We start from the raw sequence: 23,779 nt of genomic DNA on the forward strand, positions 1-23,779 counted from the left end.
GGAAGAATTTACGAATTTTGGTACTGTACGCTGTATATATGCTATTAAGAACAAGCGTAAGGTATGGGCAAATAAAAAAGCCAAGAGTTCCATCTAAGTTGGAAAGTACTATTAATTTTTATTTCATAAATCTGTTCTACCTACCCCTGGCTTTATCAGATTAGCGCCCCAGTGTTTCAAGTCTGCTAATTAGCTCAGCCCAATTAATTTAATCAAGGAAGAATTTACGAATTTTGGTACTGTATACGCTGTATAATTATATGCTATTAAGAACATTTTTACGTTATTTTACGTGCGTTTACACAATCCAAAGCGTTTGTAACCGTTTGTTGTAAAATGCATTATGATTAGAAGATATTTTAAAAGTACTACAAAAAAGTAGAATATAATGATCCACACAAGAATCACTCAAAATTGCGTGGTTTTCCTTTTACTTCGTCAACTAACACGGACGGCCATTATGGGAGTGACTCCCATAAAATATATGACCGACCGTGTTAGTTCGCAAAGTAAAAGGAAAACCATGCAATTTCGAGACATAAACCATATTTCTAATGATATGCATTAGTAAAACAAACGGTTACAAACGCTTTTCAAAGACCAACTCGACCTATAAGGCAACGTGTTCCGTTTTAGCTGGATGCAAACAGTTTCACGTAGTGCCTAATTCATGTTTTAATCACATTTGATGAAAACAAGTTGAAGTTTGAAGTTTGCTGAGTATAGATTTAAGCCACAGGCACTGAACCTAAACGCTTCCGAGTCACAGTTATTTTAGTAAACTTTTTTTTTTATGTCCAGGCAAGTGCCGTTGGTGCATTGGCTTAATTACCCTGCCGTTTTGTTTGTTTAGTTCTGTACTTTGTATTGTTCTTTTTGTTAAGCCGAATATTAATATTAATATTAATATTAATATAGCTCAAATATGGTTGTCAGATCACAGTGGACCATAGACATGATTACTAAGAACAAATATGTTTCCCCAAAACACATGCAATTATCCCGGGCCAAGTTGTGCTAACTTTTGGTTTCGCTTATTGTGATCTGATTGCCGCCAGGAGGAAATCTCCGAGGTAAAACAAATTAACGAGCGTATTTTCCAAAGAGATACCTTGATTGGCGACTTTACGAAACTTGTTGAACCAACAACGTTCTCAAGTTAATATCTCTTGGTCAATATTTCACTCCTTTAAAGGCAGTGGACACTATTGGTAATTGTCAAAGACTGTAGCCTTCACAGTTGGTGTATCCCAACATATGCATAAAATAACTAACCTGTGAAAATTTGAGCTCAATCGATCATCGAACTTGCGAGATAATAATGAAAAAAGAAAACACCCTTGTCACACGAAGTTGTGTGCATTTAGATGGTTGATTTCGAGACCCCAAGTTTTAAATCTGAGGTCTCGAAATCAAATTCGTGGAAAATTACTTCATTCTCGAAAACTATGGCACTTCAGAGGGAGCCGTTTCTCACAATGTTTTATACCATCAACCTCTCCCCATTACTCGTCGCCACGAAAGGTTTTATGCTTATAATTATTTTGAGCAATTACCAGTAGTGTCCACTGCCTTTAAACTAAAACCGTATTGAATAACCCCCTTATTGCAATGAAAGTCGCCATCTTAAAGGGCAAACCGTATTGAATAACACCCTTATTGCTATGAAAGTCGCCATCTTAAAGGTCAAACCGTATTGAATAACCCCCTTATTGCTATGAAAGTCGCCATCTTAAAGGGCAAACCGTATTGAATAACACCCTTATTGCTTCGAAAGTCGCCATCTTAAAGGGCAAACCGTCTTGAATAACACCCTTATTGCTATTAAAGTCGCCATCTTAAAGGGCAAACCGTATTGAATAACACCCTTATAGACCTTATGCATTGACGTCATCCAGCGGCCATCTTAGTGGAAAAACGGTGACGAACCAATCGAAACGCACAGATTTGTACGCGCGGCGCACAGGATTGGCCAATGAACAACCTCCTTTTGACATCTAGGTGAGGGCGCCCTACTGAAATGACGTCATGTGCATAAGGTCCATTGTAATGAAAATCGCCATCTTAAAGGGCAAACCGCTACGCGTCCAAACGAGCTGTGAGAGCTGTGTTGTTTTCTTCCAAACCGACCAACCCTCCATTGCTTTATTTATGTACCCCCGTACTGCAGTGGTGCTATTTAAGGTATTATATCTGTAGAATTTATACAATATTTAATGCCACATAATTAAGCTTTGTGCTGCAATTTTTTTATATATTTTTTTATTATAAAAATGAATGAATGAATGAATGAATGAATGATGGTAAACCGGAAATACATTTTTGTTTCCCGTTGTACTGCAAGACTACAAATAAACCAACAGAAAATTTCGGTAAAATGTTTAAGCATTTTATGTAAAACTAATCAGTTTCACAATTGCCTTGGATCGGTCGAGTTGGTCTTTGAAAAGCGTTCGTAGCCGTTTTTTTTATACAATGCATATGGGTAGAAAGATGTTGTAAAAGTAGAATACAATGATCCATACAAACATGCCTCGAAATTGCACGGTTTTCCATTTACCTCGTCGACTAACACGGTCGGCCATTTATGGGAGTCAAGTTTTTGACTCCCATAAACGGCCGACCGTGTTAGCTCGCACAGTAAAAGGAAAACCACGCAATTTCGAGGCAAACTTGTGTGGATCATGTATTCTACTTTTAAAACATCTTTCCAACCATATACATTTTATAACAAACGGTTACAACCGCTTTTTATAGACCAACTCGTCCGATCCAAGGCAACGTGTTCCTTTAAGGCTCGATCGGTCACCGGAGTCAGGAGAAAATAACGGGAAAACCCACCCTTGTTTCTGCACTTTGCGCCGTGTAATCACATGTGTTTAATAAAAATCCGTAATTCTCGCTATCGAGAATTGATAACTGTTTTAATGTTTTCTCAAAAAGTAAAGCATTTCATGGAATGATATTTCAAGAGAAGACTTCCACCATTAGCTTCTGTAAACCCTGTAAACTATTTGTAAATCTGTGAACTTTTATTTTTTTTCTGTTTCGATGGTGTATAGTGGCTTTAAACCCGCGAGGCCTGGTTCTTGATAATTTACCTCGACTTCGAATTATCAAGAACCAGGCCTCGTTGGGATTAAACCACTAGTTGAAAACCTCCATTCCCTTATTCAAGACCTGTCTGCGTATCGCAATTTCTTCGTGGATGGCAGGGGCGGGGTGGGGTTTTGTAATCCGACTGCAGATGTTCACTCCCATAGTTATCCCCAGGGAAAGTGACGGCCGGTGTTCCGGGGAATTCTGTCCGCCGGAGATTCTATTAAAGTTATGGGAACTTAACATGGACTGGATGGAGGAGACTTCAAAAGAGGGTGCCATCAGAAGAAGCTTGTACACAGTTTCCCAATATGGGGGACAGAATCAGGAATGTTTTATGTCATGTTTAAAAGACCGGTAACTGTTTTTTGTCTTGAAGGGACCAATTTCAAGCAATGTGCTTACCAGACTAAGGGCCTTGTCACATGTGACGAGGTCACTTTTGCAGGCATCTTGGAGGCAAAAAAACAACCAACTGCAGTGCATAACAGTGGTGCATACTGAGGACCACTTTGTAGCAAACGGGTCGATCACAAGAGAAATAGGTGAACATTCAAATGTGAATGCTTTTTCTTCATGGAAGAGATTGGTGGAACTGGTTGCCCGTAATTTGCCTCCGTGTGACAATGTCCTATTACCATGCAGCCCAAAGTAGGCCTACCATGTCACACCGACAATCTTTGACTGGTTTCCTGCTAAGTTCTGCTTAGCACAAAATGGCTGCTTATTAAGCAGTGGGCCCAATTCCATAAAGCTGCGTAGCACGAAAATTTGCTTAGCCTTCCGGTGCTTCGGCCTACTGCACGAAAATAAATGCACGTCACAATGATGCAAATCAATGGTGAACGCACAATACGGCCGCCTATTTTTCTGCTAACTTGTGAAATACTCTTGCACTACAAGCAAACTTTTCTGCTACAGTAAGCACGAAAACTTGCTTACCATTAAAGGAACACGTTGCTTCGGATCGGACGAGTTGGCAGTATACAAAGCGTTTGTAACCGTTTGTTATAAAATTCATATAATTGGAAAGATGTTTTAAAAGTAGAATACAAATGATACACACGCGTGGTTTTTCCTTTTGCTTTGCGAACTAACACGGTCGGCCATTTATGGGAGTAAAAAATTTGACTCACATAAATGGCCGACCGTTTTAGTCGACGAGGTAAACTGAAAACCACGCAATTTCGAGTCATATTTGTGTGGATCATTGTATTCTACTTTTAAAACATCTTTCCAGCCATAATATAAATTTTAACAAATGTTTACAAACACTTTTCAAATACCAACTCGATCGATCCAAGGCAACGTGTTCATTTAAGCAGTGCTATGAAATTGGGGCCTGGTTGAACTTTGAACATTGCTTTTCTGTTCATTGGGGGGGGGGGGGGGGGGGGGTGCAAGTCGACGAATCTTTTTCGGTTCCTCATTCTTCCCGTGTAGACGTAACCGCTCCAGATTTTCGGCGACTATCTAAAAAACGCTACCTTTCAAAATGCAATTTTCACATGTTAGTTTTTATTAAATACATTTATATATTTATTAGATTAAAACAATTTTTCAAATAACCAAAATTAGGCATACTTAAACCTTTAAACACTCAATTCGTAGTTAAGTATGAACATTTTTAAATGTTTTCCCGGCCAATCCATTAAAATTTCATCTACAAGCATTGTAGGGCACATCGCTTAGATTACAGTTTTTCAAACTTTTGCCTTACCATCGACGGCCCCTGCCAACAAAGAATTATGTCCGAAGATTTAAAATAAATAAAAATTCATTTCAAATTCACACATTTCCCCCAGTACACTCACTAGGGGTTTCTATTACTATACCTTAATTCATTCAAATTCGTTTCCGTGTACTTACAGGTTCGTTTTTCTCATTCAGAATAATTTCAGTCATTCTATGTGATTTATAGGCATTTAAGATTACACTTTGATCTTTCTTCAGTTGAAACTCTACTTCCGTTTACAGTCTTGATGAAATCAAGTATTTATTTATTTTATCTATTTATTTTAATTCTTCGGACAATAAACAATTAACACAAGCACAGGCCGTCTAGGGAAGGGTAAAAGTATAAAACAAAAATGTCATAAAAAAAAAGATGTATACCCTCCCAGACCTATAAAGCCCATAAAAAGGTAAAATTATATTGCAAGGGTCTTGCTGCCTTATGTAATTGAATGAGTCTTGCTGAAATCGAATGATCTTATTTAACCAGTGAATGCTAAACTGGTGAATTGACTGTTGAATGCTGATTCAACGGAGCATTCAATTTTCAAACGAGATGAATGAGCCGGGTGTTAACGTTAATGATTTTTTGTTGAAATTGGCCGGGAAAACCTATAATAATATAAAGGTAATGTCGTCTTATGCATTATCAAGTGCGTACTAATATAGATTTTCTCGGTCAATTTCGGAAGATCAGTAGCCAATTTAACCTCCAAGCTATTCTATTTCGCGCGAAATCGAATGCAACTGAAAAGGGTCACTCGATTTCGTTTTATGATTATTCAAAAGTAATGTTGCGTCATTCGATTTAGCAAAATAATCATTCAATTTAACAATTCATCAAAGCAGCATTCAAATTCGCAGACGCTTCTTGAGGCGTGTATGTCACGAAAAAGAATGACGATACGCTAAATTGAACAGAGTGCTATAGGAATTTGACTCAAATCAAAACGAAATTGAATGGCCGAATTCTGAGTTTGAAACGCAGTAACAACTGGAGAGGCAAAACAGCTTTAATTCGAACGCATGAACATGAAATTTACTGCTGATTTGCCGAATTTGACCGAGAAAACCTATATTATGGTTACTTGAAATAAAAAACAACAGTCAAAGGATATAAAATTAATAATCACAAAGCGTCAAGGCACTGGGCACTATTGGTAATTACTCAAAATACGTGTAAGCATAAACACTTGGTGATGAGCAATGGAGGGCTGTTGAAAACATTGTGCGAAACAGTTCCCTCTGAGGTAACGTAGTTTTTGAGAAAGAGGTAATTTCTCACTCAAGAAATACAAATCAGTTGAAGCTTTTAATAAGCACACCGAGTTATCACTCTATTGCAAATTCGATGACCATTATTGAGCCCAAATGTTCACAGGTTTGTTAGTTTGTTTGTATTATGTTAGGATACACCAAGTGAAACTACTGGTCTCTGACAAACGCGTCCAGTGGGGTGGATTTCACAAAGGTAGTCCTAACTTAGGACTAGTCCTAGGCAATGCTAAGAGATAGGACTGGTCCTTACTGGTCCTAACTTAGGACTGGTCCTATCTCTTAGCATTGCCTAGGACTAGTCCTAAGTTAGGACTACCTTTGTGAAATCCACCCCAGTGCCTTTAACTTTTAACATACTCACCCCCCGATTTCTGTCCAAAAGAAACAGGTAAAAACCATCATAAACATGGATCACTAAAACAGCAACATAATAACATGTTGAATATTTTCGTATGTGTCAGTGGATACTCGTTACGCTAATGATCGATTCATGACGTCTACATACAAACTTATCATATCTGTGTTGTAATTTTATTAATCATCGAGAAAGACTCTAAAGGGTCGAGACGTCAAGCCTTTAAAAACCTCAAAGTCTAATTTTTTTCGCAAACCCCTAAATGGCCATTGGATCGTATCTCAACATCTAAGGTATCAACAAACATTGTATGTGCATTCCCAACTTGTTGTTTTTTGTTTATTTTGTTTTACATCATTCAATGTTTAAAGACACTAGACACTATTGGTAATTGTCAAAGACCAGTCTTCCCACTTGGTGTATCTCAACAAATGCATAAAATAACAAACCTGTGAAAATTTGAGCTCAATTGGTCGTCGAAGTTGCGAGATAATAATAAAAGAAAAAAAAATACCTTTGCCACACAAAGTTTTGTGCTTTTAGATGGTTGATTTCGAGACCTCAAATTCTAAACCTGAGGTCTCGAAATCAAGTTCGTGGAAAATTACTCGTCACCAAGAAAGGTTTTATGCTAATTATTATCTTGAGTAATTACCAATAGTGTCCACTGCCTTTAAAGCAAACATTAAAATAAAACAAAAATATATGAAAGGTTATCAGAAGATTGTGTAAACAATATACCTAAATAATTATTTTATAAGGTCATCAAAAAAGTGAACAAGATAATGAACCGATGCTGCACTGAAAGTCAATTTATATGTTCAGATAATATTATTAATTAGCCCATTATTTTTCTCTCTCTCTTTGTTGTTGTTGTTGAAATTTTACCGCGCAAGTGCCCCGCCCCCTGGATCAGTGCATGATGATAAAAAAAAATACTTCTTCAAATGATCATGTACAAATTATAATGATTATTGTAAAGTTAAAATGATTATGTTATGGTAAAAGTTAAAATGATTTGTAAAATCTAAAATGATCATGTAAAAGTTAAATGATTATGTCAAAGTTGAAATGATTATGTATAAGTTAAAATGATTATGTAAAAGTTAAAATAATTATATAAAATTTAAAACGATCATGTAAAAGTCAAATTGATTATGTAAAACCTAGAATGATTATGTAAAAGGTAAAATGATTATGTTAAAGGGACACGTTGCCTTGGATCGGACGAGTTGGTCTGTAAAAAGCGTTTGTAACCGTTTGTTATAAATTGCATGGTTAGAAAGATGTTTTAAAAGTAGAATATAATAATCCACACAAATTTGCCTCGAAATTACTTGGTTTTCCTTTTACTTTGCAAATTAAACACGGTCGGCCGTTTATGGGAGTCAAAAATTTGACTCCCATATTATTGGCCGACCGTGTTAGTCGACGAGGTATAAAAGGGAAACCGTGCAATTTCGAGGCAAATTTGTGTAGATCATTGTATTCTACTTTTACAACGTCTTCCTACCATATGCATTTATAACAAACGTTTACAAACGCTTTTCAAAGACCAACTCAACCGATCCATGGCAACGTGTTCTTTTAAAGTTAATTTGATGATGTAAAAGTTAAATGATTATATAAAAGTTAAAATGATTATGTTCAGGTAAACTGATTTTGTTAAAGTTGAAATGATTTTGTAAAACTTAAAATGATACGTAAAAGTTAAAATGGTTAAGTAAAAGTTAAAACGATTATGTAAAAGTTAAAACGATTAAAATGTAAGAGTTAATGATCATACAAAGGTATTATGCATGGTGAATATAATACCGGTGCGACACCAACGGGTCGTGCACGGTGCGGATTCGCTTCAAGGTCTCGTCTCACTCAGTATCGATGTGGATGGTCAAGTAATCCGCTATGCCCAACTCTCCAGCTGGAAACAATAAGAAGGAATGAAACAAAACAAACGGTACGGTAAGAAAGCACCATAAAAAGGATGTAATATTCACAGCAAGAATTTCGGAGGTTTATTTTTTTAAATGCTCCAGTGCACTAATTAAGGTTCAGATTTAGCCTATGTGGGAAACACGGAGGTATATTAGATTTAGTTCTCTTGCAATATAGGTTGAATTTAATGATTTATCAACGGATTGCGAGTGCGCTAAAAATTGATATCAGTTGAGTTCACCATTGTGTGAAACACCTTTGGAGTTTAATTGCAATCTCTTTCATTCAAATGTTTTTTTTATAGGTTGAATTTTGTAACAGTTTATCAATGGATGAACTATCATTCGGGTCAATTTCAGTAATAACTCTTTCTGTAAAAGAAGACAAGACCCTGCGCAGATTTGTTGAAATTAACAGAAAAACGTTTGAAAAAGATAATTATTCGGATACACCGTGAAGATAAGTATTGTTTGAATATAAGACATTAGTTATGAAGTACCATTTGATGTAGTCCAATTGACTGCAGTGTTCTGTGTGCTGTACAGTATGACAGGATAACTACTGAATGAGTTGCCCCATTGGCAATTATCTGCTGAATCGACAACCGTCAACCAACCACGGTCTACATCACAGCCGCCATAGTTCTTATTGATGAAAAACCGTCGATACAATTGCCTAAAGTTATGATTGAACAGAATAAATGCGGAGTGAATTCTTATATTAGAGCCATTGGATCCTTTCGGTACAGAACAAAAAATAAAAGTTCACAGATTTACAAATAACTTACAGGGTTTACAGAAGGTAGTGGTGAAAGGCTTCTCTTGAAATATTATTCGATGAAATGCTTTGCCTTTTTGAGAATACAGTGAAACAATATCAATTCTCGATATCGAGAATTACGGATAAAATTTTAAACACGTGTCATAACACGTCGAAACGTGCGGATACAAGGGTGGGTTTTCCCTTTATTTTCTCCCGACTCCGATGACCGATTGAGCCTAAATTTTTACAGGTTTGCTATTTTTTAAAGAAGTTATGATACACGAAGTAGGGGCCTTGGATAATACTGTTTACCGAAAGTGTCCAATGGCTTTAAAGACACTGGACGCTATTGGTATTATTGTCAAAGACCAGTCTTCTCACTTGGTGTATCTCATCAAATGCATAAATAACAAACCTGTGAAAATTTGAGCTCAATCGGTCGTCGAAGTTGCGCGATAATAAATGAAAGGAACAAAAAACCATCCTTGTCGCACCATGGTCACATGAAGTTGTGTGCTTTAAGATGCTTGATTTCGAGACCTCAAATTCTAAATCTGAGGTCTCGAAATCAAATTCGTGGAAAATTACTTCTTTCTCAAAAACTACGTCACTTCAGAGGGAGCTATTGCTCACAATGTTTTATACTATCTACCTCTCCCCATTACTCGTAATCAAGAAAGACTTAATGATAATAATTATTTTGAGTAATTACCAATAGTGTCCACTGCCATTAAGCATAGTGATGTCTTCTAATCCCTTTTCATAGAAATTCCTTGGTTTCAATGAGTAGACACGCGCGTGTTTTTTAGTCGGATACAGTTTTGATGGGTCAGTTCGTTGTTTATTTCAGTACAATCCCCTTGGTTTCCAGTATGTTTTGGATTGAATGACTCTACATTTTATTGAATACTACACGTTTAGAAACGGACATTCATGTATATAAGAACCGCGTCCAACTGGTTAATGTTTATTGGTTTCACTTCAAACTCCTCTTTCCACCCTCTCTTTTTTTCTGAATGTAAATATGTCAATTATTAATAGGATTCTTCAAAAAATTGAGAACAAGATTTTCTTAATGAATTAGGCAGTATTTGAATGTGTGTTTCAGTCACAGTTTGTAGCCTGTATTGCCATGGAAACAACGAGTTTGAAATGAAATCCTTTACGTGTGCCGGGCTGGCCACCGTCATGAATCCGTACCCAGTGAGCAAATGTCCTTTGATAGAGAAGTAGTTCGTAGTGGCCGTTGTTGTCAGGTCACTCCATGGAGAGGATACAAGGCGCTCCTTGGCGAACCAGCTCGTAATGTCTGAGTCTACTCCATTGAATATCAATTCAACTTTGACCCCAGTGTGGTCAAACAAGGACAGCTTGACCTGGTTAGAGGTTTAAACAAAGCCATTTGCGTGTTAGATTTGAATATTGTTTGGTCGAATGACGTGCTTGATCACAATTCACCACTTAAGTTTGAACTCCTTAGAACAGAAACAGTTGCTATGTCACATGATTCGGGCAAGCTTTTGCGTAGTTACGTAAGAGGCGGTAAACACCCATACACAATTCTGAATTGATGTGTATGGCACAATGGTACCCGAGTCTACTCTTCTGGAGGTTGCTATACAAAAGCTTGCCCCGAATCTTGTGACATAGTCACAAGATCTGTAGTCTGAGGAATTCTGTCTATGTAGTCTGAGGAATTCATGTAAGCGGTAACTTGCGAGTATAAAGCAAGTCACTACCAGAAGTGATTCAAATCTAACTCGCGAATGGCTTATTGTCGTTTTACAGAAAGTTTTTTTTTTTGTACCATCAGAACGGAAGCCTGACTCCAACGATGACCAGAGGCCCATAGGTTAAGAAAGGAACATTCATCACACGTGTTAAAAAGCATTGTCAAGCTACTTCATCGAGTTCATCCCTCCTGAATAATCAGATGCATACTATGGCCCTTTTCGAAACTACGGCTTCGGCTTTGACTTCGGATTCAGGCTCCGTCATCTCAAAACAACCGCAGGGCCAATCTAGCCTGAGCCGAATCCAAAGCCGAAGCCGTGGTTTCGAAAAGGTCCTATGTTGCAGCAGACTTTGTTGGTATCTACACTATTTTCAAAAGTGTAAGTAGTTGGTTGGCGTCTGGAAATATGATTATCAATGTTGAGTATATAGTCGGATACTGAGCATTTGCATGTGCGAGATAATAACGCAAGAATTGGTAATTGTCAAAGACCAGTCTTTTGACTTTGTGTATCTCAAAATATGCATAAAATAACAAACCTGTGAAAATTTGAGCTCAATCGGTCATCGAAAGTTGCGAGATAATAATGCAAGAAAAAACACCCTTGTCACACGAAGTTGTGTGCTTTCAGATACTTGATTTTGAGACCTCTAAATCTATTCTGAGGTTTCGAAATCAAACTCCTGGAAAATTACTTCAGTGGGAGCCGTTTGTCACAATGTTTGATACTGTAACGATTCCGGGGTGGGGTATGGTTCTTATTAATTTAACCAAGCCGCCACTCTGGAATCTGAAGAAGCCACAGGGGAAGGATGAAACATAATATTGGGGGATTGTCCTAAACTCCACTAATGAGGCACCTTGAAATAAATCAACTGTTTCAAACAGAGGGTTGACATTAACCGCAAGGAACTACACTATTCAATATGTTCAATCACAAAATGTACATAGCGCCCTCTCTTGATTTAAACGGTATTAACTTAAGGTAATCTGCAATCGATCAGTTCGCTGGTTCATCATTCGCACGCAGCAGTACATGGTAGCGTGGCTGCTCGTTTTGTAGTAATTATCTAATGAGATTCGCCAATAATAAAGTGAGTAGCATCATTTGCGTGTGTGTGTTCTTGAATGGTCTTGAGTTCTTGAGGTCTTGAATGGTCTTGAGTTCTTGAAGTCTTGAGGTCTTGAGTGGCGATCTCTAGTCTGGAAGCGACTGAGCCCTGAGCTCTGGCATGGTTTTCGTCTCCTTTTAAAGCCTAGCAGCTTGCTTACGCCAGAGATCTGATTGGTTAATTTATAAGCGTTAAGAAGACAATGTAAACACATTTGGTAGCGTGCGCGCTAGCAGTTTGTAAGCGTGCGCGTAAAGCGCACGCGTACGCACAGTCCCATACGCACAACCAAATGTGTGAACACTTAATTTAGCTGAAGTTAAACTTACAATAATGGTGAATGGGCCATAATTTTGACCGCGTGAGGGCGCTCTCAATCACTTCCGGGGTTATATTCATTCATACCCAGTTATTAAAGATTGGACACATTACCACCACAGACATCTAATCCATCACAGACAATTAGACTTTTAAAGGAGCCGTTATAATCCACCTCTAAAGCAAATTGAAACTACGGCGCAACAAAAGTGACAGAACGCCTATTGATTTGTGCAGGGTGAATCGCGTATACCCCCGGAAGTGATAAAAATACTATTTATAGCGCCCTCGCGCGGTCAAAAATAAGGCGCATTAGCAAGACATTTTAAATAAAGAGATAGCATTTAAGTTGTCTCAACAACTCTATAGTTAATCCTAAAACGCAAGGCAGTTTTCGCCACAATACTATCAACAGCTCTCCGTTACTCATTACCAAGTAAGGTTTTATGCTAATAATTATTTTGAGGATAGTGTCCAGTGCCTTAAACCAATAGAAACAGTCCTATTTATTAGGAAGTTGGAAAACATCATCCTCTAACCCAGGGTTCAATTGGTGTAGAATGAATACAGAACTCAAAAACTAAGAATAGTACAAACATTCCAAGTGTATTTGACTGTACTTTTTGCATTTTAATCCCTGCCATCATGATCAATTTCTTGCTTCGAACACAAAGAAGTTTTTGTTTAGCTTATATTTGAGAAATTTAATTTATGGCAGCCGGAGTGCATTTTTGTAGTCTCCAACAAAGGCCAATAACAAGTAAAATGGAATAGCCCAAACATAAATAAATCTTGTTCCAAGCACTGTGTAATAAAGATTCGTCTTGATAGTATAATATTTGATTTGTTTTATTTTACTATTTTATATTATTATGGCAGTCGGGAGCGTTTTTTTCCAGTCCCGGACGCTCGCCAGATCAAGTCACATAAGTAACCACAGACCAAGGGCCGAGCGAATAATAGGGATATATTGGTCAATAGTTTTATTTAATAATTTTTTATTAGAGCAAAATTCCTCACCTGCTTGATGTTTTGTCCATTTGTCCAAGCATTGTATAAGGTTTCGTTTCGATAGTTCCCGCTGTTCTCGGAGTCGCTATCCCAGGTTCGGTTAGTCCACAGATTATACAGCTTGATTCCCGTCCCAGCAACCCCCTTGAAGACCAACTGCCATCCAAGACCTGAGTAGAAAAGGAACGAGCCATAATTTAGTGATTCCAATCATTGTACAATGCTTCGTTTCGAGTCGCTATTCCAGGTTGTGTAAGTCCAGAGATCATACAGCGTAAATCCCAACCTCAGCAACCCCTTTGAAGACAAGCTGATGACAAAACAGATTATTTAAGTTCTACATCACTGAACTAGATTGTTTTTTTTAAGTGTCAGGAACAATTGAGTTTGGCATTGCAAGTGTAGATTGATGTCGGCATGTTAATAGCAGATTAGCTGAGTTCAAAAAGCGAAGAGGAGATTAAGTTAGTTCTACAAGCAAAGAGCTGATTCAGTGAGTTCGAGGAGCAAAGAGCAGACTAAGTGAGTTCGAAAAGCAAAGAGCTGATTCATTGAGTTCGACAAGCAAAAGATACCCAAAGAGTTGATTAAGTGAGTTCGACAAGCAAACAGCAGAATCCGTGAGCTCGACAAGCAAAGCGCATATTAAGTAAGTTCGACAAGCAAAAAGCAGAATCAGTGAATTCGACAAGCAAAGAGCAGATTCAGTGAGTACGACAAGCAAAGAGCTGATTCAGTGATTTCGACAAGCTAAGGGCTGTTTCAGTGAGTTCGACAAGCAAAGAGCAGATTAAGTGAGTTCGACAAGCAAAGAGCAGATTAAGTGAGTTCGACAAGCAAAGAGCTGTTTCGGTGAGTTCGACAAGCCAGGGGCAAAATCAGTGAATTCACAAGCAAAGAGTAGATTCAGTGAGTTCGACAAGCAAAGAGCTGATTCAGTGAGTTCGACAAGCAAAGAGCAGACTAAGTGAGTTCGACAAGCAAAGAGCAGATTATTAAGTGAGTTCGACAAGCAAAGAGCTGATTGAGTGACTTCGACAAGCAAAATCCAGATTCAGTGAGTTCGACAAGCAAAGAGCTGTTTCAGTGAGTTCGACAAGCAAAGGGCAGAATCAGTGAGTTCGACAAGCAACGAGAAGATTCAGTGAGTTCGACAAATTAAGAGCAGGTTAAGTGAATTAGACACGTAAAGAGTTGATTGAGTGAGTTCGACAAGCAAAGAGCAGATTAAATGAGTTCGACAAGCAAAGGGCAGAATCTGTGAGTTCGACAAGCAAAGAGAAGATTCAGTGAGTTCGACAAGCAAGAGCAGAATCAATGAATTCTACACATAGAGTAGATTCAGTGAGTTCGACAAGCAAAGAGCTGTTTCAGTGAGTTGGACAAGCAAAGGGTTGTTTCAGTGAGTTCGACAAGCAAGAGCAGAATCAGTGAGTTCGACAAGCAAAGAGCCGATTCAGTGAGTTCGACAAGCAAAGAGCAGACTAAGTGAGTTTGACAAAAGAAGATCAGATTAAGTGAGTTCGACAAGCAAAGAGCAGATAAAGTGAGTTCGACATGGCTTGAACTGATTTGTTTAAGCTGGACCAGTGACTTTTTAAAACGGGTCTTACCTTGATTGCCAGGCGTAGTGTCAGGGTCAGGGTGAGTGTCGTCTCCCAACGCCTGAAGTAAAACAAATAATAAAATTATTCCCAAACGCATTGTTAATTTTTTTTTGCATTCCGCCAGACAAGATGGTTTTTTATTATTTAATCCAACTTTACACAATGAAATTGCTAAAATATCTGAGGCTACATTCTTAACGAAATATTTTTTTCTCGTAAAAATAGTAAATGTATAGAAGGCATAATCTTTAAAAGCGTTTTTGATTAGTAAGGAAATAAAAGGGTAGCAACGAGTTCTTCAACGGCCGTTTAAAGCCGGCAAGGTTGGCGGCCGTGTGAAAAAGGCCCAAGCCGAATCGCACGGCAACGACCCTGCAAGGTGTTAAACGGACGTTAAAGAACGAGTCACTACTCTTTTATTCCCATTCATAAATGCCCTTTTTTTTTAACGTTAAAAAATTACAGTTATAGAAAGTTTAAAAATTGAAAATTCGAGGTTTGAAATATTTTTTTCAAAAACTTTGTGAAGAACCTGTTCGATGCGCGTGGGTTGTGTGTACGCGGGCTCGCTTATGTTACGCGCGCGCTTAGATTACGCGTGCGCTTAGATTACGCGCGCGCTTAGAATACGCGCTGTTGCTTTAGCTATGAATCGCGATCCGCGGGATTATCTTGCGCGCCTGACACGCGGAAGCCAGCTGGTTAAAAACACTGGACATTATCAAAAGTTTATACACCCCCACGTGACGCGCTCTCCACCAATAGGAATAGCGAAACTGTATGAGGTATTTATGAGTTCATATTACTTCAACATAGCAATTTGTCTCAGGAGAATGAGTAGCCCTGGCGGCCTTACACTTTCTACTATACTATACAGGATCTGTGTACAGAGAAAGAATCCTATATAGGGCTAAAGAATGAGTTATTACTGGTAAGAACTTGGTTTTAATAGAAACACGCAAGGGTTGCAGAAGGTTTGCAATAGAGGAGAGTCGATTATCAAATCAGAGATTTTTTTCAGGATGAAACATAATGTTTCAGGTGTTAGCTAAAACCTAGCTTTCAACTCAGCAAAAAACACCCATCATTCGTGCTTTATCCACACTCTGAAAACCCCAGGCCTGAATTCACGGTCACCACAGGTCCCATTTCTGGTCAGCCTGATTCTATTTTTGAGACGTACTGACCCGAAATGGGTCAAACCCAGCAGGAGTGCATATTAAACACTGGTGTATATTAGCGCGTGGTGTATGGGTAAAACACTGACATGCAAACTAACATCAATTACAAAAAAATGGTTTGGGGTTGAGCAGAGAACAATATTTACTACAGCGGGATTTTAACCAACGATATACCGTTTTAGACAAATATTTGTCTTCTGCTAACTTTATTTGTTTTGATTTGTTTTGACCCTGTCTGTTGCTCGAGTTTTTAGGAAATATTTTTAGTTTTCAAGAGACTTGCAGTAATTGTAGCCTTTGTGGTTCGTTTGTTTGTCTAGTCTGTCGTATTGTACACGTTTTTGTCTTCTGTATAGTATTTTCTGTTGTTTGTCTGTCACTAGGTTAGAGACCCTGGACACTATTGGTAATTGTCAAATACCAATTTCCTCACTTGCATGGTGTATCCCAACATATGCATACAATAAAAAACCTGTGAACATTTGAGTTCCATTGGTCGTCGAAGTTGCGAAATGAATGAACAACACGAAGTTGTGTGCTTTTGGGACCTCAATGTTATATTCTGAGGTCTCGAAATCAAATTCGTGGAAAATTACTACTTTCTCGAAACCTACGTCACTTCAGATGGAACCGTTTCTCACAATGTTTAATACTATCAACAGCTCTCCATTGCTGATCATACCAAATAAGTTTTAATGCTAAATACTATTTGGAGTAATTACCAATAGTGTCCACTGCCTTTAAGGCACAAAAGCCTCAGCTTTTTCACCTAAACCTAATTGTTCTCACGCGTACTTATTTATTTGTGAATTATCAATTTGTTCACATCTTATTTAGTACTCTGTAACTGTGAATTTACTCATAATTTGAACCTATCTAAATAAATGTTGGATAAATGAGTGAGTGGATGTATTTACTAGAATCGTGGTTCAAATTGCTAAAAATATCCAAGGTCATACATTTGATGTTTTTTCGTTGACATCAGTCCCTGCCCTAGGGAACAATAAGTACCGCTCGTTAATGGCAACCAGGAACACTATGGCAATTAGTCTTTTGAAAAGATGAACACAATATTTGTAAGAGCTTTGACAGAACGCTATTAACATTTTCCCCTTCCACTGTTGACTGTAAAATTTTAATAATTAGAAACTAGTTTTCTTTCGTCGTCATGATAATGTCAAAAACTAATCTTGGCACTAAATCGGTACGAGCATTATGCAAGGTAAAAGCCTTGAAAACTAGTATGTGTATAGTTGGGTGACCTATTTAGTATTTACAAGGCTTGTTTATTTCTAAAATATTTCGTTTACTAGGCCTTACGAAATTGTTTGCTTATTCACAAGTGTTTCTTTTATTTCTGAGTGTTTAGTTTATTTCCGTGTTGTCAGTTTTTTTATCGCGCAAAAATCGGCCTGTTTTTGAGTTATAGGCCTCCTTATACATTTAAATCATGAATTTCATTTTCAACTAGATTTATAATCCTTTAATCTAATCTCAGTTACGATCAAATCAACTGAGGGAATCATGGAATCGATTATCAAAATCTTCACATTGAGAGGTAACTTTAAATAGAGGCTAACAATCCAATTTCCAAGGAGGGAGGGGAGACGATAATATCGAAGTCTTATTTAGCGCATATATTTACTATCAAGGTAGGCGCTTTAATATACATTTTTACAGTTATGTAAGATATGTTATTGAGCCCCAATTATGTAGCACCTTTTAACGGTTTACAAGGTGCTACGGCGCTTACAGCAGCCACAGCTAGGAACACCGGGCAAACTCATTCTCGTTTCGATAAAGTACACTGGGTTATTTTACATGCGTTTACACAATGCAAAGAGTTTGTAACCGTTTGTTATAAAATGCATATGATTAGAAAGATATTTTAAAAGTACAACATAATGATCCACACAAGTATCACATAAATTAGCGTGGTTTTTCTTTTACTTCGTCAACTAACACGGTCGACCATTATTAGTTCGCAAATTAAAAGGAAAACCACGCAATTTCGAGACATAAACCATCCTTCTAACGATATGAATTAGTAAAACAAACGGTTATACACACGCTTTTCAAAAACCAACTCGACCTATAAGGCAACGTGTTCCTTTTTAGCTGAATGCAAACAGTTTCACGTAGTGCCTAATTCATGTTTAATCACATTTGATCAAAACAAGTTGAAGTTTGAAGTTTGCTGAGTATAGATTTATACCACAGGCATTGAACCTTAATGCTTCCGAGTCACATTTATTTTAGTAAACTTTTTTTATGTCCAGGCAAGTGCCGTTGGTGCATTGGCTTAAAGGAACACGTTGTCTTGGATCGGTCGAGTTGGTCTTTGAAAAGCGTTTGTAACCGTTTTTTATAAAATGCATATGGGTGGAAAGATGTTGTAAAAGTGGAATACAATGATCCACACAAACATGCCTCGAAATTGCGTGGTTTTCCTTTTACCTTGTCGACTAACACGTCGGCCATTTATGGGGGTCAAAATTTTGACTCCCATAAATGGCTGACCGGGTTAGTTCGCACAGTAGAAGAAAAAACACGCAATTTCGAGGCAAACTTGTGTGGATCATTGTATTCTACTTTTAAAACATCTTTCAAACGGTTACAAACGCTTTGTTTTGACCAACTCGTCCGTTCCAAGGCAACGTGTTCCTTTAAATTACATGTTGAACTCTTCCCAAAACTGTTTTAGATTAAGATATATTTTATTGATGGTCATTTTAAAAGCATCAGAACTTATAGAAACAGTGTAACTATTTTTAAAATCCTGTATTTCCGGGGAAGTTTTTTCAAAGATCATGGGTACGGCGTAAAACCTGATTTGAATAGTCAAAATTGTAAAACTGTTAACTTGACCAAGTCCTTATCCCATTTTCGACCGGTGTTATTGCGTTTTTTTGTTCAATATACATAGATTTCTTACGGTCACCGACTAGCACAAGTCTAAACTTGTTCCCCAAATTTGACATGCCTGAGCATGGTGCGTCGTGGACCGGGTTCATTTCAGGTGACGAGCGTGGACGACGAAAATAGACCGCCCGGGATTTGGAATTATTTACGGGTAAAGTCACCTTGTTCGCGCCGGGGACCATTTGCCTAAACTAATTCCAGTATTTCGCGTTACGTTCGGAAATTAGACCATGACAAACAAAACTCTTTGACAGGAACACAAAAGCAGAGATTTTATTATGCTGACGTTTCTGTGGTGGTTGAGTGGCTCAGTTTTATAGAGCTGCTTATAATAAACAGGCAAAACATTTTGCTTTACAAAATTGCAGAAATTGAGCAGAACACCTGGATTCACAACTTGAACATGAGGCATGGTTAATCTGCTTTTTGTGTTTAAAAAGCTATTATGTAGTTTGGTCCTGGGCCAGTGGCTTTTAAAGGAAAGAATCGCAGCGCTTACGTAATCAGGGAACTGTGCTTACGCTAAGCGTATTTTACAGCTTAGCAGGGAATGTGTTCTTTACGTCACAATTCGCATCAAAAAATTTGCTACAGTAGACTAATTGTGCTCAACTCCTGCGAAACTTTCACTGCGAAAACTTAAAATTTTGATTTGCATTCGCAGGAAAAACCGTGCTTAAATTGTGACAAAACTAGGCAGGGGCGACTAGTGTGCTTTAGTGTTAAAGTCGCGACTACAAATTATTACTTGAGTCGCGACTACTGTTTTTCTCTACTCCGTTATAATCGTGTCCACACATCGACTACAAAATTTGGCCAGACTACCTGTTTGGTGAACCAGTTGTGTTGCTTACTACTATTCGCAACATTATTTATAATGCCCTTGCGGCATAGCGGCACAAATCTTGAGAATCCGTACTTTATCTCGACAAGTGTCGTAGTTAGGTTTGAAGTGCGACTAGTCGAGTAGTAAATTTCACTAGTCACACCCATTCGCAACATAATTAATATTGCCCTTGCGGCACATAGCGGTACAAATCTTGAGAATCCGTATTTTATCTCGACAAGTGTCGTAGTCAGGTTTGAGGTGCGACTAGTCGAGTAGTAAAATTCACTAGTCACCCATTCGCAACAAAATCAATATTGCCTTTGCGGCACATAACGGCACAAATCTTGAGAATCTGTATTTTATCTCGACACGTGTCGTAGTTAAGTTTGAGATGCGACTAGTCGAGTCATGATGGGAACTTGCTTTGAACTAATTGCACAGATATTTCAGTGCCTGCACAGTAAGCGGAGAATGGTGGTTGTATAATAAATGGGCAGAGTTTGGTTGAAGCAGACAGGCATAAAACTGGGCCGTGTTCTATAGGGGAAATTATAGCTTGACATTTTATGACAGTTTTGGTATCTGCGACGAACACATACAAATACAGAGTCAGATACAGACATTACGGTGCAGAAATCGTGCAATTGAAATGTCTCATAAGAGCGCCCCCTATCGGCAGGAGTAGGAAAATAAAGGAGTATCCTACAAATTAATTATGCGTTTTTAAACACGTAAAATAATATCAAATGGAAGCTTTTTGATGTTTAGCTTAATTCCTATCATAAAACATATTAAAATTATTTATTAATTAACCACCAGTGACCCTCATTTGCATATTAATTAGGAAATCTTTGCAGCATCATATCTCAAGAACTTCGAAGCAAATGTTTGTTCTTAAAGACTTCTTGGGGGGTTGGAGATTAATTTGAAAAAACTGTGACCTCAAGTTGACCTCTACTTCCGCGTCAACCGGAAGTGTCACCATATCTCAAGAACTATACAGCAGATTTTCAAAATTTTTTCAGTTGTAAACTCCTTAGGCATAAAATATTAGCTTTAAAAAACCGTGACCTCAAGTTGACCCCTACTTCCTGGTCAACCGGAAGAGGGACCATATCTCAAGAACTATACAACAGATTATCATTTTTTTTTCAGTTATAGACTCCTTGGGCATTCAAGATTAGTTTGAAACAACTTTGACCCCATGTTGACCTTAACTTCCGGGTCAACCGGAAGTGAGCCCATATCTAAAAAAGTACAAAGCTAATGTTCAAACTTCAGTTATAGACTCTAAGGCAATAAATATTAGCTTTGGAAAACTGTGACCCCAAGTTGACCTCTACTTCTGGGTCAACCGGAAGTGGGACTATATATATCAAATTCCTTTTCGGTCAAAAACATCATCACATTTTGGTCAAACAATAAAATAAATGCAAAAATTATAACTGTCAAATGATTTCTTTCAACACAACACCCCTCCAGCTATGAAATGGTAAAGCCCTCCGCCGCCCTCGGGTAAACAACTCCTTATAAGGGAATGCTGTGCGCGTCGCGGGTATTGCGTGATGTGGCACAGCTGTTTCAGCCGTTGCTCTCGACCAATAGGAATGAAGAAACTGTCTTAAAAGAACAGGTGCAAGGTCGCGTGTCACGCCCATGAATTAACACTTTTTACCGGTCATAAACAAAGGTTTATACACACCCACGTGACGCGCTCTCCACCAATAGGAATAGCGAAACTGTCTGAGGTATTTATGAATCGAGTTTTAACACCATTTTACAATGTGGTTTTAGTGTATTACTTACTTGTTGTTGATCCAACGCAAAAAGGGTCAATTCAACAATTTAAGTGTTATTTCAACTATTTCAACATTTCTCAAAAAATTCTTATGAATTATTGGATCAGCTATTTAAACGTTAAACTGGCACTTAAATTGTTTACCGAATACTTTTAAATGCTGGATTTAACATATAAAATGCTGGGTTCAACACTTTTAAAGTGTAGTCACTCACCGAACTCATGCAAGTGTTGGATTTAACTCTTTAGTTTTTAGAGTGTAAGTATGGCGTCTATACGTCAAATGGAAAAATTGGAGTCCGATAATTATGATTGGTGCCTTAATATGATGCAGTACTTACGGTCTAGTATGTTTTATCAAGACCAAATTACATATTTATTCCTTCTTGGAAATTGTTTAAATCGAGTTTTAACACCATTTTACTATGTGGTTTGAGTGTATTACTTACTTGTTGCTGCGCCTCCGTGTACAGTGATCCGTAAACCCTGGATACCAATCTGTCGAAATAGGAAAAGCTATCATCTCGTTTGTAGATCTCCGGAAAGTCCTCTTTCCTAGCGTCATTGAGCTGACACATGCCACCAATGTCATCGTGATTAAATGACAAGCACATACGGTGTCTCACGCAAAGCATCTCACACTGAGTCAGAACTGTCCCTGATTGATTCAGGAACGAGTGACCGGTCAGCATGTGGCTTCGGGACCGATCGAAAAGTCTTCCATGCGACCGGAGACAACTCGACCCGGCCGCTAACGATTCATGGGTCATCATGAGCAACATCATCATCGCAATAGCAACTAGTAGCGACATGTTTAACGCAGTCTTCACTTCCAAAAAGTGTGCGCGACTGTAAAGCCCAAGTAGCCTTGATTGTTATATAAATAGTCCACTCACCGCCAACGCACCGCCCACGAACACGCATTAGTCTTCAATGAGTCCACTAGTCTTGGTGCAAGACGTTTCTCGTTTCCTTTTCACGCACACCGCGGCCAATTCACCGACAGCGCGCGCACAGACTCACCTGACTTATAACATGGAGGAAGTATTATTCATGCTTATAAGTCCACTCACGTTTCTCCGGGGCGGTGAGTGGACTAAAGTCAGGTGAGTCGGCGCGCGCGCTGTCGGTGAATTTGACCGCGGTGTACGTGAAAGGGAAACGAGAAACGTCTTGCACCAAGACTAGTAGACTGGGGGCCCCTGTCTTTATCCGCAACACGAGCCTCAAAGAATGACGTCAGACGTTCAAGCTCATTGATCTCTATTATATTGGTTATAATAGAGATCAATGTTCAGGCTAGACCCAGGGTTCGCCTATGGCAAGCCATATGCCCAATAATAACAGTGTTTATCAGCGATAAACACTGTTTATCGCCGACAAACACTGTTTTTCGACCGATAAACACTGTTTTTCGAGAAAAACTCTGTTTATCACCTCGAAAAACTCTGTTTATCAAGCGATAAACAGAGTCTCTGTTTATCAAGCGATAAACAGAGTTTTTCGAGGTGATAAACAGAGTTTTTCGATAAACACTGTTTATCAAGTAATAAACAAGGTTTATCAAGTGATAAACGCGGTTTATCAAATGATAAACACGGTTTATCAAATGATAAACACGGTTTATCGAAAAACAGTGTTTTTCGGTCGATAAACACACAGTTTTACGCCGACGCCAAATGCCCAACAATTCGATAAACAGTGTTTATCAGTTGATAAACACTGTTTTTTGAAAAACTCTACATGGTTATTCGTACACCGTCTAAAGAGGGCGCTGACGCGCCGGTGTCTTGAGCCAACACCAAAGTTGGTGATGAATCGGTCAGAAACCGTCAATGACCGTCGAAGACAGTGCGAGGGGATTGTACACGCGTAAGGTAGGGGCAGATACAAAGCCAAGAGTTCCATCTAAATTGGAAAGTATTATTAATTTTTATTTCATAAATCTGTTCTACATACCCCTGGCTTTATTAGATTAGCGCCCCAGTGTTTTAAGTCTGCTAATTAGCTCAGCCCAATTAATTTAATCAAGGAAGAATTTGCGAATTTTGGTACTGTATACGCTGTATAATTATATGCTATTAAGAACATTTTTACGTTATT

At 38.3% G+C, this 23,779-nt stretch overlaps 1 protein-coding gene across 1 annotated transcript; it reads right to left on the bottom strand.

Moving 5' to 3' along the window:
• Positions 1-8,217: 8,217 nt before the first annotated feature.
• On the bottom strand, positions 8,218-22,488 carry LOC139934787 (uncharacterized). Its single transcript, XM_071929192.1, has 7 exons — positions 22,126-22,488; positions 14,953-15,004; positions 14,174-14,302; positions 13,349-13,509; positions 10,364-10,539; positions 8,901-9,076; positions 8,218-8,387 (listed from the first exon to the last, which is right to left on the bottom strand). Exons 1-7 carry the CDS (start codon positions 22,486-22,488, stop codon positions 8,335-8,337), a joined length of 1,110 nt encoding a protein of 369 aa, XP_071785293.1. The 3' UTR covers positions 8,218-8,334.
• Between the last annotated feature and the right edge of the window lie 1,291 nt (positions 22,489-23,779).

This window comes from Asterias amurensis, chromosome 3 (assembly GCF_032118995.1).
Source record: "Asterias amurensis chromosome 3, ASM3211899v1".
NCBI lineage: Eukaryota > Metazoa > Echinodermata > Asteroidea > Forcipulatida > Asteriidae > Asterias > Asterias amurensis.

Bases quoted from the DNA above. Each gene is read 5' to 3' on its own strand.
- LOC139934787 (XM_071929192.1), bottom strand. From the start codon at position 22,488: ATGTCGCTACTAGTTGCTATTGCGATGATGATGTTGCTCATGATGACC. The intron at 9,077-10,363 runs GTACGGATTCAT...TCATAACTTTAG, and splicing joins AAAGGACATTTGCTCACTGG to GCAATTGTATCGACGGTTTT. The intron at 8,388-8,900 runs GTACTTCATAAC...TATTGTTTCCAG, and splicing joins CAATTGGACTACATCAAATG to CTGGAGAGTTGGGCATAGCG.